The sequence below is a fragment of the Orycteropus afer genome, unplaced genomic scaffold (genome assembly GCF_000298275.1).
Source record: "Orycteropus afer afer isolate SDZICR_OR568_19922 unplaced genomic scaffold, OryAfe1.0 scaffold00235, whole genome shotgun sequence".
Taxonomy (NCBI): domain Eukaryota; kingdom Metazoa; phylum Chordata; class Mammalia; order Tubulidentata; family Orycteropodidae; genus Orycteropus; species Orycteropus afer.
The window spans coordinates 1,610,243-1,628,204 of record NW_006921822.1 but is presented as its reverse complement, the minus strand read 5'-3'; the positions used below and the strand labels follow the sequence as shown (position 1 = coordinate 1,628,204).

Below are 17,962 nucleotides of genomic sequence, written 5' to 3'. Positions count from 1 at the left end.
ATCCTTCTCCAGGGAATGGTCTCTTCTGACAACATGACCAAAAGAGGTGAGATGAAGTCTGGTTGTTCTCACTTCCAAGGAGCATTTCAGGTGCACTTCCTCCAGGACAGATCTGTTAGTTCTTTTAGCAGTCCATGGTACTTTCAGCATTCTTTGCCAGCACCACAACTTAAAAGCATGAACTCTTCTTTGGTCTTCCTTATTCATTTTCCAGCTCTCACATGCATACGAGGCAATTGGAAGTATCATGGCTTGTGTCAGGCTCACCTTAGTCCTCAAGGAGACATCCTTGCTCCTCAGCACTTGAAATAGTTCCTTCATGGTTGACCTTCCCAATGCTCCGCATCGTCTAATGTCCTGACTGCTTGTCTTGACAGTATATTGACATGCATTCTATGTTCCAATTATTAATGGATGTTTGCAGCTGTTTCTTCCCATTTAGAGTCATGCCCCATCAAGAAATGGAGGTCCCAAAAGCTTTACTTCATTCACATCATTAAGGTAGACTCTACTCTGAGGAGGCAGCTCTTCTCCAGTTGTAGTTTGAGTGCCTTCCACACTGAAGGGCTCATATTCCAGCACCATATCGGACAATGATTTGGAGCTATTCATTAGCTTTTCTAGTAATATATAAGACAGTGTTTCACTGCTATTCATGAGGTTTTCACTGGCCAATTCTTTGAGAAGTGGATGGTCCATTCCTTCTTTTGAGTCTGTCTTAATCTGGAAGATCTCTTGAAACCTGCCTACCATGGATGACCTTGCTGGTATTTGAAATACCAGTGGCATAGCTTTCAGCCTCACAGCAACATGTAAGCCACTACAGTACAACAAACTGATAGATGAGTGGTGGAATTGCCAGAAAGGATACATAGGAATAAAATCTAATACACTTATGGAAAGAGGCAATGGAGAAGCTCAATATTATCAGTCAGAACAAAGCCAGGAGCTGACTGTGGAAGAGACCATCAATTTCTCATATCCAAGTTCAAGCTGAATCTGAAGAAAATTAAAACAAGTCCAAGAGAGCCAAAATATGACTTTGATTATATCCCACCTGAATTTAGAGTTCATTTGAAGAATAGATTTGACGCATTGAGCACCAGTGATCAAAGACCAGACAAGTTGTATGTTGTCATTAAGAACATCATATGTAAAAAAAAAAAGAACATCATATGTGAAGAAAGCAGAAGATTATTAAAAAGACAGGAAAAGATGAAAATCGATATCAGAAGAGACTCTGAAACTTGCTCTTGAAATAAGAGTAGCTAAAGAGAGTGACAGAAATGATGAAGTAAAAGAGATGAACAGAAAATTTCAAAGGCAGATGATATTTGTACATACATATTTGTATGAGTTGTAAGAAAGTCCAAATATATAAGAGAGCTAACAAGGGGCAAAGTTATGATAACTTCTTGGACACAGCCAATCAACCTGAGGGAGCAAGTAGTTGGACCTGCGGGCTTGGGACCATGGTCCCAGAGGACATCAATCTCAATTGGCATAACATACTACACAAAAAAATTGTTCTACATTGTACTTTGGTGGGTAGCCACCAAGGTGTTAAAATCTTTCAAGTGGTAATCTAGATGCAATAATGAGTCTCTCCTTGAGCTCTCCAGAGCAAAGAAGAATGAAAAAACCCAAAGACACATGGAAACAATTAGTCCAAGGAATTGATAGACCATGCGATCCTCAGCCTATATGACTATGAGACCGGAAGAACTAGATGGTGCCTGCCTACCACTGTCAACCACTTGGAAAGGGATCAGTGCAGGAGAAAATGAATAGAGTGGGAGAACAATGTGGAGAAAAACTCAAAATCATTAAAAAAAAAAAACAAAAACAAAAAAACCCAGGTTTACTGGTCTGATAGAGCCTGGTGAGACCCCTGAGACTATGACCCCCAGTTACTCTTCAGGTCTGGAACTGAATTCACTCTTGTGGCTTCCAGTGAAACAGTAGACAGGCATATGGGGTGAGCATTTACATCAGTTACTAAACATGGGAGAACAGAAGAGCAGTGTTTGCACAGGGAGATAGCTCAGAGGCCAGGGATGTACAGGAAAGAAGCACACAGGGAAGAGGTAATTACAGGGAGGAAATGGGAAGAGAGCTGTTACATTGTGGGGAATTGCAGTCAATGTCATGAAACAACATGTGTATGAATTGCTGTATGGAAAATGAATTTTCTCTGCAGAGTTTCACCCAAATCATAATTAAAAAAACAAACTGTAATCATGGAAGCTGTAACTGTGAAAGAGTGGACTAAGGGGGAGGTACTGCAGGATTGGAGTATAGTGGCCAAATCTAAACCTTAAAGATTTTGCCATGCTGATACCTTGTAAGTCTCAAAGCAAAGGAATAATATTACCTCAGTTAAATTTAATCAGATGCCAAAAAGAGTTAAGCTGATGTGTCCAGATCAGGCGGATCCCTGTAGCAGACCTGAATGGCTGTGATCTGAGTAACCTCACCCTGAGACTGACATGAGAAGGTGCAGTAGGCTTCCTGGACCACAGAATGAGGAAGTTACAGTAATCTTGCCAACCCATGGAATGAGAGAGGTGAATGAGCTTCCTAGCTTTCTGGCAGAGTAGGGTGCCTCTGGATACTTATCAAGGAGCTAAAGAACTTTCTAACCCTTGCCTGACAAGGGTAGAGGCCAGCACGTGGGCCCAGGAGCCATGAGGGAGAGGCGTGCTTGCAGCCACTGCCAAAGAATTATCCTGATTGGAGAACTACATCCTGAGTCATTCTTGATCCTAAATTGTACCTTGTTACTTCCCTTATAAACTCCATAATTATGAAAATAAATCAATAAATAAAAGATTTCAAAGGGTAGCTTGAGAAGACAAAGTATTGTAATAAGACATGCAAACCTGGAGTTAGAAAACCAAAAGGGAAGAACACACTTACCATTTCTCAAGCTGGAAGAACTGAAGAAAAAACTCAAGCCTCAAGTTGCAATATTGAGATTCTATGCCTAAGGCACTTGACTGCTAACCAGAAGGCTGGTGGTTCAAATCCACCAGCCACTCCTCGGAAGGAAGGTTGGGCAATCTACTTCCGTAGTGATACTGCCTCAGCAACCCCAGGAGGGGTCACTATGAGTTGGGTCCGACTCAATGGCACATAACAGCAACAGCAACAAAACATGGGGAAAATATTGAATGATGCAGGAAGCATCAAAAGAAGATAGAAGGAATACACCGAGTTCCCATACCAAAAAGAATTGGTTGACATTCATCCATTTCAGGAGGTAGCATATGATCATGAATCACTGAAGGAATTGGTGAAAATCAATGCTCTAAAAATTGACCCACTGAGATGTTTCAACAAATGGACATGATGCTGGAGGCAAGAAATGTGGAAGACAGACTGACTGGAACAGATCCATATTTATACCCACTCCAAAGAAAGTGATCCAACAAAATGCAGAAATTATAAAATAATATCACACACAAGTAAAATTTTGCTAAAGACAATTTGAAAAACAGTTGCAGCAATATATTGACAGGGAGCTGTTAGAAATTCAAGCCAGATTTAGAAGAGGGCATGGAACCAGGGACAGCATTGCTGATGTCAGGGGTATCTTGGCTGAAAGCAGAGAATACCAGAAAGATGTTTACCTGAGTTTTATTGACTATGCAAAAGCACTCACCTGTGTGGATTAAAACAAATTATGAGTAAGATGGTGAAGAATTGGAATTCCAGAACATTTAATTGTGCTCATGAGGAATCTGTACATAGAACGAGAAGCAGTTGTTTGAACAGAACAAGGGAATGCTGCAGGGTTTAGAATCAGGAAACATGTGCGTCAGGTATGTATCCTTTCACTATACTTATTTAATCGGTATGCTGACCAGATAAACTGAGAGGTTGGACTATATGAAGCAGATTAGAAGGAGATTCATTTACAACTTGTGATATGCAGATGACACAACCTTCCTTGCTGAAAGTGAAGATGACTTGAAGCACTTACTGATAAAGATCAAAGATAGCCTTCAGTATGGTATACATCTCAATATAAAGAAAAGAAAAATCCTTACAACTGGACTGATAGGTAACACAATGATAAATGGAGAAAAGATTGAAGTTGTCAAGAACATAATTTTATTTGGACCCACAATCAATGCCCACGGAAGCAGCAGTCAAGAAGTCAGATGATATATTGCACTGGGTAAATATGCTGCAAAATACTTCTTTAAAGTGTTACAGAGCAAAGATGTCACTTTGAAGACTAAGGTGTGCCTGACCCAAGTCGTGGTATTTTCATTTGCCTCATATGCATGTGAAAGCTGGACAATGAATAAGGAAGACTGAAGAAGAATTGATGCATTTGAAAATACCACGGACTGCCAGAACAATGAACAAATCCGTTTTGGAATAAACACAGCTGAAATCCCCCTTAGAAGCGGGAGAGGACAGACTTTGTCTCAGGTACTTTGATCATGTTGTCAGAAGAGACCAGTCTCTGGAGAAGGAGATCATGCTTGGTAAAGTAAAAGGTCAGTTAAAAAGAGAAGACCCTCAGGAGATGGATTAACACAGTGGCTGCAACAATGGGCTCAAGTATAGCAAGGATTGTGAGGATGGTGCAGGACTGGGCATTGCTTCATTCAGTTGTACATAGGGTTGCTAGGAGTTGGGGCTAACTCGATGGCACCTAACAGGACAACAGAAGATGCATTTGAGAGTTATTATACTCTTCCAACAAGGAGCCCTGGTAGCATAGTGGCTAAGGCACTTGACTGCTAACCAGAAGCTGGTGGTTCAAACCCACCAGCCACTCCTCAGAAGGAAGATGGGGCAATCTACTTCTGTAGTGACACTGCCTTGGAAACCCAAGGAGGGGTCGCTATGAGTTGGGTCCATCTCAATGGCAAACAACAACAACAACAACATAGCCTTCCAACAGATTCTCATTGCTTTCAAAGCAGCTAATCCTACCTATATGTTAGGAGAAACAATTTGATAAACGAATTCACTTTGAGGCATTACTCACTGAAGACCATCTTCCCGAGTCAATAAACCTGCTAGGAATCATTGCATTTTAAAAGAGTAAGTTATTAACCCAAAGAAATAATACATTTTTTCTTTTTTTAAGTCACAAAGGCATATGGTTTTAATTGCAGGTGCGAACTGCTTCTCACTTAGACAACTTTATGCATGTTCCATGGTGAGGAATGACACAATTCTGTCTAGAGTTATTTTGATAAAGGCACTCATTATGAAACTACAGGAATAGCTTTCTTTCTATAATGGATACAGTGCTTAACATGTTTAGGCTGTTAATCTATCTTTAGTTTGTCTTAGTTTATCTGAGATTTACATATCACCTGCCAAAACATTACAGGACTAAATTTCAGAATAGTTGAGTTTTGGATGGCAAAAGTTCTAGTGTTTGAGAAAGCAATGCCCAGTTAAACCAAGTTGGTTGTGGGCAGTTGAGAACACCATGAGGGCACTGAGTTCCTAGGTAAGCATGCCAGAATAAAGTGAAGGTCCAGAAAGGGAGGTGAGAGTCCTTTAAAATACTTTTTTAAAATTATAAGATATTTCAAATGGAAACAAAGATTAGTACAATGAATCTCCATATGCCCATAACCTGGGAGCTCTGGTGGTGTAGTGTCTAAGGCATGTGATTGCTAACCATCTGACTGCTAACTTCTCGGAAGGAAGATTGGGCAGTCTACTCCTGTAGTGATACCACCTTGGAAACCCAAGGAGGAGTGGCTATGAGTTGGATCCAGCTCACGGCAGTGAGTTTGGTTTTTGTTTTTATGCACATAACGTAGCTTCAAAAACTATCAAATAATGGCTAATCTTACTTTGTTTTCCTTTTTTGTTGTTGTTGTTTTCTTTTTAAACTCCTTTCACCCATATCAAATCTGTCTCTTAATTATCCATCTATAAGGGGTAAAAAAACAACCAAAAAACCCAAGCTTGCTGCCATCTAGTCGATTCCGACTCATAGTGACCCCCATTGGGTTTCCAAGGCTGTAAATCTTTATGGAAGTAGATTGTCCCTTTTTCCTTCCATGGAGTGGCTGGTGGGTTTGAACCCTTGACCTTCTGGTTAGCAGCCAAATCTCTTATCCACTATGCCATCAGAGCTCCCAAGGGGGGTGAGATTCAAATACAAATTTTTAACTATCTTTAAGTTTGCCCGGGGTGGTCTGTTTCCTGGTTCTGTCCCCACTAACCAAAAAAAAAGAAAAAGAAAAAAAAAAGAGCAGGCAAGGCTTTTAACAAAATATAGAGTTTCTTTATGAGGGTTTCAAGTACATTTTTACTTAAACCTGTACTTTGGAAGCAAATATCTGTTCTTAAAAACTTGCTATGAAGTGAGTAAAGGAAAGTTTTTGCAAAGATGTCACATCGAAGGCTAAGGTCGACTTGACTTGAGCCGTAGTATTTTCACTTGCCTCATATGCTTGTGAAAGCTGATCAATGAATAAGGAAGATGGAGAACGAGTTGATGCATTTGAATTATGCTGTTGACAAGGAACACTGAATACACTGTGGACTGCCAGAATAACAAACAAATCTGCTGTGGAAGACATGCAGCCAGGATGCTCCTTAGAAGTGAGTGTGGTGAGAATTTGTTTCATATACTTTGGTTGTGTTGTCAGGAAAGACCAATTCCTGAAGAAAGACATCATGTTTGGTAAAGCAGAGGGTCAGCAAAAAAGATGAAGACCCTCAAGGAAATGGTTTGACTCACTGGCTGCAACAATGGTCTCAAACATAGTAACAATTGTAAGGATGGTATAGGACAAGGGCAACATTTCATTGTTACACATAAGACCTCTACCAGTCAGAACCAACTCGATGACAATTAACAAAAACAACAACATGAAATGAGAAACGGGAATTAAATTTTTTAAAATATAGCACATTAACACCACTTGATGGTTTCCCCTCTCTCTCTCCTTTTCCCTGGCAACCATCCCCAGAATTCTCAGGTCTATATTGTTCTTTCTTTATTGGTGATCCTGTATGTGTGGCGGGAGCTCTGGTGGCATAGGACATAAGGCATTTGACTGCAAACCAGAGGGTGGAGGTTCAAATCCACCAGCCACTCCTCAGAAGGAAGACTGGACAACCTACTTCCGTAGAGATACTTCCTTGAAACCCAAGGAGGGGTCGCTGTGAGTCAGAAATGACTCCACTGCAGTGAGTTTGGTTTGGTTTGGTGTGTGTCAAAGTATAGCTGCATTCCATAGGGTTTCCAATGTTTGTAATATTATGGAAGTAGATTACCAGGCCTTTCTTTTCAAAGTGTCACTGAGTTGGATTCAAATGGCCAACCTTTTGATCAGTAGCTCAGTGCAAACGATTTGTGCCACTGACTCAATGTCAACAAGTTTTCTTTTCTTTTTCTGTAGAAGCAAGAGAAGGATCAACTTTTACAAATCTTAGGAGGAACGAGTGTAAGCCACTGTCCCTATGTAAAACCAAAATTTCTATCTCATAGACAAGATGAGTGGCACAAACAGAAGGCAGTTTTTTACAGAGCGGCCAGACAATAGCCAATGAATACAGTTTGTGGGATTCATTTCTCATATGTTGTTGTCGTTGTTATGTGCCCTTGAGTCAGACTTGACTCATAGCGACCCCTCCTTGGGTTTCCGAGGCAGTATTGCCCAACCTTCCTTCCGAGGAGTGGCTGGTGGGTTTGAACTGCCAGCCTTCTGGTTAGCAGTCAAGTGCCTTAGGCACTACGCCACCAGAGCTCCTTATTTCTCATATAGCATGCCAAGAATACAAGGTTCCCATAGCTGAGTGAATTTATGTCTGTTGAGTTCCAGAGTCGCAAGAACATCCATGTAATCTTTTAATCAGGTCATTGAGACTAGAACCAAGTTGAAAGTTTTAGAGGAAGTATATCATTTTAGCTAGTATCTATATGACAACAATAGAAGAAACAGTGAGATACATATGAAACTAATTTGCATTGGTTGCTGAAAAAGTTAACGTTAAAATAAATTTAGATACTACGATTAAAGAAAAGAGTCATTTGAGTTAGGTAATTCAGTCTATAGGAATCTTTGGGTAGCACAAGTAGTTAAGTGCTGGACTGCTAACTGAAACTTGGCAATTCATACTCATCCAGAGGCGACTTGGCTGTAATGGTTGGCAACGTGTTTCTGTGTAGTCTTAGCCTGAAAATCCTAAGGGGCAGTTCTAGTCTGCTCATATGGGGTTGCTATGAATTGGAATTGATTTGATGGCAAGTAATGACAAAAACAATTCAGCTTACAGTATCTTTAAAGTATTGTCTATAGTCAAACTCCCCACAATTTTGTTTTGCTTTAGTTTTTATCATTTGTTTTAAAGTTCACTTTGTAAATGCACCTTGTTCTGTAAGCTTCCCAATGAGTAGAAAAACAGTATCTTCATTTGGCTTATATTAATCTTTATTTAAATGCTCTTCACTCCAACTCGGAAGAAGGGATTGATTCTTCTGGCAGCTCAGTATGAATATTAATTATTGGAATCATCCATCTTAAGATTTTATTTGCATAGATATCCTGTAATCATAAAAAGTTGATCAGAATACTGTAGTTGCTGTCACTATGTTGCAAAACATGAATAACCTATAAGCCAATATTGTCTCCAAATCCAATAGTTTTAGTTTGGAAAGAGATAACAGAAATCTTTTTATTGCTTTTTCTGTGGCATTGCCTTCTTTCACTTCAGTTTGGGGCTTCTTTTATCTTTCAGCTTTCCTCAGATGAACTTTCTCTCCAGAGCTTTCTTCTGGGGAAATAGTTGTAACAAGGAGTGTGGCAGCCAGGTGGGCAAAAAACTGGTCGATACTGAAACCGGTGGTTGCACTTTGGAGGGAGGAAAGGTCTGTATGGGAACCTAAAATGAATTCTAGGCTTTCTTTGTGGAAAAAAATGGAAGGGACACTTGGGTGTCCTTGTGATAGGTTTGACCTTTGTCACTGGCTTCCTTGTGATAGGAGGAGGAGTGAGTTTAAAGATCTGGCAGTCTGTAGGGTCCACGTTGTTTTGTGAGGCTCCAGGAGGGGTGACTACCCCTTCTTGTCCTGCGGAGAGGAAAATGTAGGTTAGGAATCAGGCCTGATAACAGAAGTAAAAGGAAGATACTTTAGGATGGCAGCAGGGGAGAAAAATGGGAAGAGAGAAACAGAAAAGTCTCAAAACATGTTTGGAAGAACTGCCCAAGTTTAATACAATAATACATAGACACACATTATAACTCAGCAGTTCTACTCCAGGATATTATTGGAGAGAAACAGGGACATATATCTGCAAAAAGATTAGTTCAAGAATATTTCTAATAGCTTTACTTGTAATAGCCTAAAATTGGAAAAATTCTAAGTGTCCATCAATAGAAGATTGAATAAACAAGCTGTACATATTTATACAATGAATCAACAATGCAAAGGAAGAATTGCTAATATAATGACATAAATGAATCCTATGGATGTTATGTGATTAAAAGAAGTTAGACAAAAGAGTACGTACTATCAGATCTCACTGATACCAAGTTCAACAACAAAACTAAATTATGTTTAAAAACATCAGAAAAAATACTTACCTTTGGATTGGAATTGGTGTTATTTAGTGGAAAGAATCACCAGGGAACTATTAACCTATGTTCTGTATCTGGCTGGTGTTTACATCAATAAAGGATAAGCACACATAGACATATATGTACATATATACACATATGTGTGTGTAGATGTAAAATATGATCAAGCTACACCTTCAAGATGTATACATTTTATTGTACCTTGATAAAAAAAATATTCAGTAGAAAGCAAGAACTTAACCAATGTTAAGAAAATAAAAAAATTGCCCCTGAATGACCATTCATCCAAAAGGTCTTCCTCACTTTCCCCAGCAGTGAAGTCATTCCCTAGAGAGGAAGGAAGGGGGCATTTACATACAGCGGAAGAAAGAGCACTGATTATCAGGATGCAATTTCTGAGAAGAAATTTGGATCAAGCTCAAGTGTCAAGTTATTTCCTCTAGCTATCTCATACAGTTGAATTTACTATGGAAAAGCAAGCTTCCCTTTATAAAATTGCTCCACACCTCTTTTTCTAAAAAACAAAAAACCAGTTGCCAGTAAAATCCATTCTGACTCATGGTGACCCCATGTGTCATAGAAGAACTTTTCTCAATAAGGTTTCCAATGGCTGATTGAAAGTAGGTCACCAGGACTGTCTTCTGAAGTGCCTCTAGGTGGAACTTCCAAACATTTGGTTAGCAACCAAGTACATTAATTATTTGTGTCACCCATTGGCCTCACTCCCATAAAGATTTACAAATACAGACTTGGAAAGGGCTGCAGAGCATGAAAAATGGAAAAATGAACTCCCCATAAGAAGTTGAGAGTACTGCAGCACTTAAAAGGGGTTAAGAATCCTCTCTCCTTTAGAACAGTTTAATTGAGGTTTCCTGACTACATTGGGTATTATGTTCCTTGCCCCTTCTAGAAATTCTGGTTCTCCTATATCCCCTGGAGACGGCAGTCTTACACACACCTTCTGTCAATGGCTAATTGGACTGCTGATAGACATTCAATCCATTCATTGGCTGGCCAATAATCAGTCAGATTCTCTGTTAAGAATTTTAAGGAAGACACATGGTTAGTGGAAGATGTTAGTAGAGGTGGCGTTAGGTCTAGAAGGTCAAGTTCTGTCCAGGTGAATGTTTACTAAGCAGAGAAGCCAGTCTGCACAGAGCAGCAGTAGAATGGGGGAATGCATCTTAGAGGAAAGACAAGAGGCCATGTGGTAACAGAAAGGCGGAGGAAGTAGCATTAGTTCTTGACTTGTTAGTACTAGTCCTTGTGAGGGCTGGCTGTACATAAGGTCTTTGGAGGTATCCTACAAAAGTAGATCAATTCTAATTTTTGCAACATGAAAATTTTTGCAACATGAAATTTTCTGCCCAGAATCCAATCTCTGGGGAGAAGCTAGCCTCATTTTTAAGCTCCATCTTGACATTTGCTATCAGTTTAGGTTTAGCTAAGTATGAGCTCTGTGATTCAGTAAAGTGTGTCCCAACTCTTACAAACAAACCACAAACCCAACCTCTTGGGTTCATATCATTTCCTGAAATCTCAGGCCATTTCCCAACTCCTCCTGCTGACAATATGGTGTTAGAGTTTGCCAGGCAGGTTTTCTCTGAGACTGGGGTGTTCAATACTGTGTAGTACTCTCTTCCAAGAATTTCCAAGAACAAGTACAAGCTTGCCCCAATTACTTACTCAAGAATATGGGAAGGACCACATAAAACCATATTCTTCCAGCAAACTGAACACATGGTGTTTTTTTTTTTCAGGTCACTGGTTGGCTGGCCCAAGTGTTCTAAACTGTGAGAGCTTTAGGGATTGATTTGGGAAGCTGCCACATCTTGAAAAGTTAAAGCCTCTCATCTGGGTAGGTTTGTGCCATTCATGATCTCTAAATTTGGCTGAATTAATATTGCTAATCAGTGCTTTTGTTTATCCTTGTTCTGGTCCCATCCCGTTTCCTTGTAAACATTTGCTGCCCTCTTCAGTTCTACATGTTATTAAAAGGGACCACTCTCTGGAGAAGAAAATCTTCCTCGGTAAAGTAGAGGGTCAGTGAAAAAGAGGAAGCCCCTCAACAAGATGGACTCACACAGTGGCTGCAACACTGGGCTGAAACATAGTACCGACTGTGAGGCTGGTGCAGGAACAGGCAGTGCTTCATTCGGTTGTATATAAACTGCTATGAATTGGAACTAACTTCACTGAACCTAACAACAACAATCTTCCTTAATGCCCTCCTAAAAATCTATGCCTTTCAAAGTAGATTACTTAGCTTTGTATTTCAGAGAGAAATCTAAGATGATTCACCCTGAAATCCTTTGGTTTCTATTCTCTTACTTTAACGAGAAGTCTATAAATTTACTGATTTTATTATTTTTTTCCACACATATTTAATCCATCCATTGGATCTTGGCTGAAAGCAAAGAATACTAGAAAGATGTTTGTTGTTGTTGTTAGGTGCCACTGAGTCAGCTCTGACTCATTAACAACCTGTGATATGCAGATGACAACAACCTTGCCTGCCAGAAAGCAGAGAGGACTTGAAGCACTTACTGAGGAAGACCAAAGATCTTCAGTATGGATTAAATGTTAACATAATGAAAACAAAAATCTTCACAACTGGACCAGTAAACAACATCATAATAAATGGAGAAAAGATTGAAGTTGTCAAGTATTTCATTTTACTTGGATCTACAATCAATGTCTATGGGAGCAGCAGTCAAGAAATCAGCCAGCGTGTTGCACTGGGCAAATCTGCTGCAAAAGACTTCTTTAAAGTGTTGAAGAGCAAAATATCACTTTGAAAACTAAGATGCGCCTGACCCAAACCATGGTATTTTCAGTAGCTTCATGTGCATGTGAAAGCTGGATGGTGAATAAGGAAGACTGAAGAAGAATTTGAATTGTGGTGTTGGCAAAGGATATTGAATGTACCATGAACTAAGAAATCTGCTTAGGAGGAATGGTCAGACAGCTCCTTAGAAGCAACGCTGGTGAGACTTTGCCTTTCATACTTTGGACATGTCATCAGGAGGGACCAGTCTCTGGAGAAGGACATCATGCTTGGTAAAGCAGATGGTCAGCGATAAAAAAGAAAGACGCTTAATGTGATCAGTTGACACCGTGGCTGCAACAGTGGGCTCAAACTTAGCAGATTGTGAAGAGGACACAGGACAGGGCAGTGTTTCATACATGACGTTGCTGAGAGTCAAAACTGACTTAATGATACCTAACAACAACAATGTTCAGTCCACTGGAATCTGACCTGGCCTGCTCTGCACCACAAAAGCTAGTTTGGCAGAAGTCATCAAGGGCTATGGGCTTTAAATGGTTGGTTCCAGTTGCCTGATGCACCATTTCTTGCCCTCTCTGCCTGGCTAACTCCTATTCATCTTTCAGGTCTCATTTCCTCAGGAAGTCTTTGTCTACCTGAGGCTGGGTTAGGGTCCCTTGCAGTTTGCTTCTGTTGCAGTCTTGGACTCCATTTTCATACTTTCATCAGCCATACTATTGCTATTCAGTGGTTACATTCTTGCTTAACTGAAATATCCACACGACCATCTTATAGACCACCATCTCTTCATCCCTAAGTGTCTACAGTAGAATGAAATTGACTGAAGGAAATCTCACTTTCTATTATTGCAAAGCCTCTTAGGGATAATGTGATGATTAATAAGCAACTATTTCCCATTATGGAATATGCCACTACAGGCACCGAGTATCAAAGACAAAAGCTCTGCCACAAGCTTTCAAGACCAAATTAAGTCAAATATTTGTATGCAGATTTAAAACATTTCAAAAGACAGAATAGGATACGGTTTAGAAGCATAAACTCTAAAGCCAGGTTGACTGAACTCTGCCATTTAATAACTGTATGACCATAGGCAGGCTATTTAACCTCAAATTATAAAATGGAGAAAATAATACTGCCCATTTTATAGGTTTTTTTTGGTGAATATTATATAAAGTAAGACATATAAAGTACTCAGAACATTGCCTGACACATGGTATGCATTTAGTAAGAGTCAGCTACTATTACCATTAATCTGAAATGTTATAGAAAGATTCCATTAGCATAAATCCCATTTTCTTAGGCCCATCTGGTTACATTTTATACATAAAATCTGGGCACTAAGGATGAGCCTAAAAGGTACAGATATTATAAAAATAGGACTTCCATGAGGATCAGGATTGTTGATGTTGGTCACTGCTATGTCCCTAGTAGTTAGACTAACCAGTTGTCATAGAGTTAATTCTAACTCATTGCATCCTCATGTATGTCAGAGCTCTATAGGGCTTTCAATGGCTGTGATCTTTGGAACATGGATAGTCAGGCTTTTCTGCTGAGTTGTTACTGGGTGGACTCAAACCATCAACCTTTCAATTAGTAGCCAAGTGCTTAATTGTTTGTCCCACCCAGGGACTTCTGTAGCTAGAGTAGTAGTTCCTGGCATTTAGTGGTGCTCTGTTTCCTTAAAGATCACAGCCAGGAAAACCCTATAGGGCATTTTACTCAGTCATACAGGGTTGCTAAGAGTTGGAACAGACTTGACAGCACCCAACAACAACAGTTTAATTATAACTTGTGTAGCTATGTAAGAGGATGGCTAGTTCTGTTTCATGAAGCACTTTTCAATGTCGATGTTAACATATGATGATTGGGGGTCTTGTCTTGGGGAGCCAGTGTTATTTACCATCTATGATTGTCAGTGCTGGCCCAGAGGTTGGACAAGATGACCTCTGGTTGTCTCACAACCAATTCTTATCCTTCTACCTCTGTATTCAGAAGCTCAGGTGGTGTAGTGTCTAAGACATTTGACTGCTAACCAGAAGGCTGGTGGTTCAAACCCACCAGCCACTCATGGGAAGGAAGACTGGGCAATCTACTTCCATAGAGATACTGCCTCAGAAACTCAAAAAGGGGTCGCTATGAGTTGGATTTGACTCAATGGCAGTGAGTGTGGTTTTTTGGAGTCAATATTTGATGGATTAAATGAATGGTCAGACAGACATTGAATGTTCCTTTCTATATATTTTGTGGAGCTCAGTGAAAGTTTAATTCCAGTCCCAGAAAATCTGCAACAATAATTTACATTTAAGATTATAGTATAATAAAAAAAAAACCCGAGTCAAAATATTTATTGGGATTTGGATATCAATTTTAAATGGGTTTATTATAGTCTAGATATGAAGTTCATACCATATCAGCAACTAGTACTTTTTTTTTTTTAAAGGTAATGATGAGAAGACCTTTTTTTATAATTACCTGCACTCTGTGGTTATTTGGGCAGATAATAGCTGGTTTGTAGAGAACTGGAATGATTTTAAGAGAAGTAAGCTTTACACTTGATATGTAAGTGTATGTTTCTTTCCTTCTATAGTAGCACATGGAGTCACTGCAAAATTCTATTGTGCTTTCAGAGGTGAACCAGAAAGAAAAAAAAAATCCTGTGATTAATTTACTCACAATACCGCAACACAATTCATTATGCAGACTCCCAGAATGACTGGATATCTTGGTCAAATCTTTGATTTCACAGCTGTAGAACCCAGGAATGCTACAGAGGACATTTTCCACTGTGTGCTACAAGGCAAGCCCTCTCAACAATGTCATTGTTATTGTATCAGGTGCTCTGGCAAATGCAGAAGATAAAGACATAGGGCCTGTTCTTTGGAGTGGGGAGACACTATACATATACGAATCTCTTAACACAGAGCCAAATACAGTGTTGTGGGTAATGTACAAGAATGTATAAGAATGTTTAAGAATTCAAAGGTGGCAGAGAGAGAGATTGCAATTTAAAAATTATATGTCTTACCAAAGGCTTTGTGAAGGCAATTCCACAGTAGCATTTAAATGCTAGGCTTGAAGCAGAATTGCAATAAACAGAGATGAAAGTAGGAGGTGGGAGCAGTAGCAGCTGTTACCATGGAGGAGAAAGAGAACAGGGTAAGTTTGGAGGCCCAAAACTGACCTGTCTGGAAAGCTCAGAATACGAGTGAGTGAGCAACGAATTAGGACATAGGCTGCTTGACTAGAGTGAAGTCACATTGGAAGGACTTCGAGGCCAGTCTGAGAAGTACTGGAGAGAGTGAGTCAAATTTAGAAAGCAACTCTTATGTTTCAATGAGTGTTTCTTTAGATGTGGATAAAAGAAACCTCTAATCTTATTATTCGGAAGGAAGGTTGGGCAATCTACTTCTGTAGTGATACTACCTCGGAAACCCAAGGAGGGGTCACTATGAGTTGGGTCTGACTTGATGGCAAATAACAACAACAACAACAATCTTATTATAGGGAGCTCTGGTGGTGCAATGTCTAAGGCATACGGCTGTTAACCAGAAGACCAGCAGTTCAAACCCACCAGCCGCTCAGAGGAAGGAAGATAAGGCAATCTACTGCAAACATTTACTACCCTGCAAACCCAATGAGGGTTGTAATGAGTGGGAATCCACTCAATGGCAGTAGTTTTTTTTCTTTTTAAATCTCATCATAAGGAGCCCTGGTAGTGCAAACAGTTAAGTGCTGGCTGCTAACCTGAAAGTCGGCAGTTCAAATCCACCTAGCCAGTCTGTGGGAGAAAAGACCTGGTGCTCTGTTTCCTTAAAGATTACAGCCAAGAAAATCCTATAGGGCATTTACTCAGTCATCTGGGGTTGCTAAGAGTTGGAATAGACTTGACAGCACCCAACAACAATTTCATTTTAACTCCTGTAGCTATGTAAGAGGATGTCTAGTTCTGTTTTATGAAGTACTTTTTGATGTCACTGTTAACACGTGATGATTGGGGGCCTTGTCTTGGGGACCCAGTGTTATTTACCATCTATGATTGTCAGTGCTGGCTCAGAGGTCGGACAAGATGACCTCTGGTTGTTTCACAACCAATTCTGATGCTTCTACCTCTCTATTCAGGAGTTCTGGTGGGATAGTGCCTAAGGCATTTGACTGCTAACCAGAAGGTTGGAGTTTCAAACCCACCAACCACTCTTGGGAAGGAAGACTGGGCAATCTACTTCCGTAGAGATATCGCTTCAGAAACCTAAGGAGGGGTCTCTATGAGTCAGATTCAACTTGATGACAGTGAATTTGAATTTGATTTTGACCTCTCTATTCTGGTGTGAGCTTTCAGGGACCTTGTCTGGAGATAAATAGGTTTCCTCTGACCCCTGCAAAGCCCCCCAGGGGCATGTGAGAGGAGGGAAGAGCTCAGTTTGACTTCAGGGTCTCTGCTCCTTGAAAAGCATCAAATTTTGGAGCAATTTTGTGGGAAAAAAGTTAGACCCAGGTCCACTAAGATCTCTTTTCTTGTCCTCTTTTTGTCTGCCCTTTTCTTTCTCGCCCACTTCCCTTTACTGCCCTTCTTTTCTCTTCTCTTCCCTTACTTTTCCTTTTGCAAACCAATTCTAAGAATTGGAGAACTGGAGATTTTGTAGTGGGAAAAAAAGAAAGAGAGGAGGAATAGTAGAGAAATACAATCCTAAAGAGAATTCTAATACAATCCCAACTCTAATCTAATCCTAAAGAGAGAAACCAGAATCTATGCTTGCTGAGGTAGTATGAAGACACAGCTGACAGATATGATTAATTATAGTAATTAGCAAACAGAGCCTAAACATTTACCAGGTGCATAGTATTATGCTGCTGGGGAGATAAAACAGATGGACATTGTTGAAATTCAAGGTAGAAACTGTTAAGTGTGTAACAATAAACATTAGTATTTGTATAGTGTTTTAAATATGAAGAATCTTTTTTTCACATATGATAGTTCATTTGGGCCTCATGAACCCCATTTTAATGAATATTATCAACATTGTCACTTCACATATAAGGAGAGTGATGCTCAGAAAGAAATGTGTCTAGAGTCATGAAACTAGAGCTGAGACTGCAGCTAAGGTCTTAAAATGATGAAATACTCTCTCTTTACCTAGCAGGCTGATGGCTGCTGATGTAAATATTCCCAATTCACAGGAATGTATAATCATGGAGCCATGTTTTGTCATTTCCCACAGTTTGTTAATTAGTGAACTCACATAGAATAAAAACAAGCCCCTTACCTTCTGCCACAGTTACCACCAAGCAGCAGACAAGGAACCAGAAGGAGAAGCAGAGTCTCCCAGCCATGGCTTCTACCTCAGCAATCACTGGGTTGAACCCAATGCAGATTTAAAGGGGGTGTGTGAGTCACCCACAGCCTGATTCAGGGGATTTGCGTCTGCACAGTGGACCACAGTGATCAGGGCATGCAGTGTGAGGGTAAGAAATCATCCAGGAAATACCAGACAGTATTTATCAACCATATGCTTCTTGTAATGGCAGCCAAACATCATTCATTCTCCTTGGAGTCAGATTTTGCACAACTACATCCTGACAATTTTTTAATCCCCTCAAATCTTT

General features: G+C 39.9%; 1 protein-coding gene across 1 annotated transcript; it reads right to left on the bottom strand.

The window, feature by feature from the left end:
• Positions 1–8,640: 8,640 nt before the first annotated feature.
• Positions 8,641–17,689, bottom strand: ODAPH (odontogenesis associated phosphoprotein). The gene is given in 4 exon segments (XM_042782077.1): positions 8,641–8,686; positions 8,688–8,951; positions 17,100–17,136; positions 17,623–17,689. Coding segments are annotated over 4 exon segments (414 nt in total).
• Between the last annotated feature and the right edge of the window lie 273 nt (positions 17,690–17,962).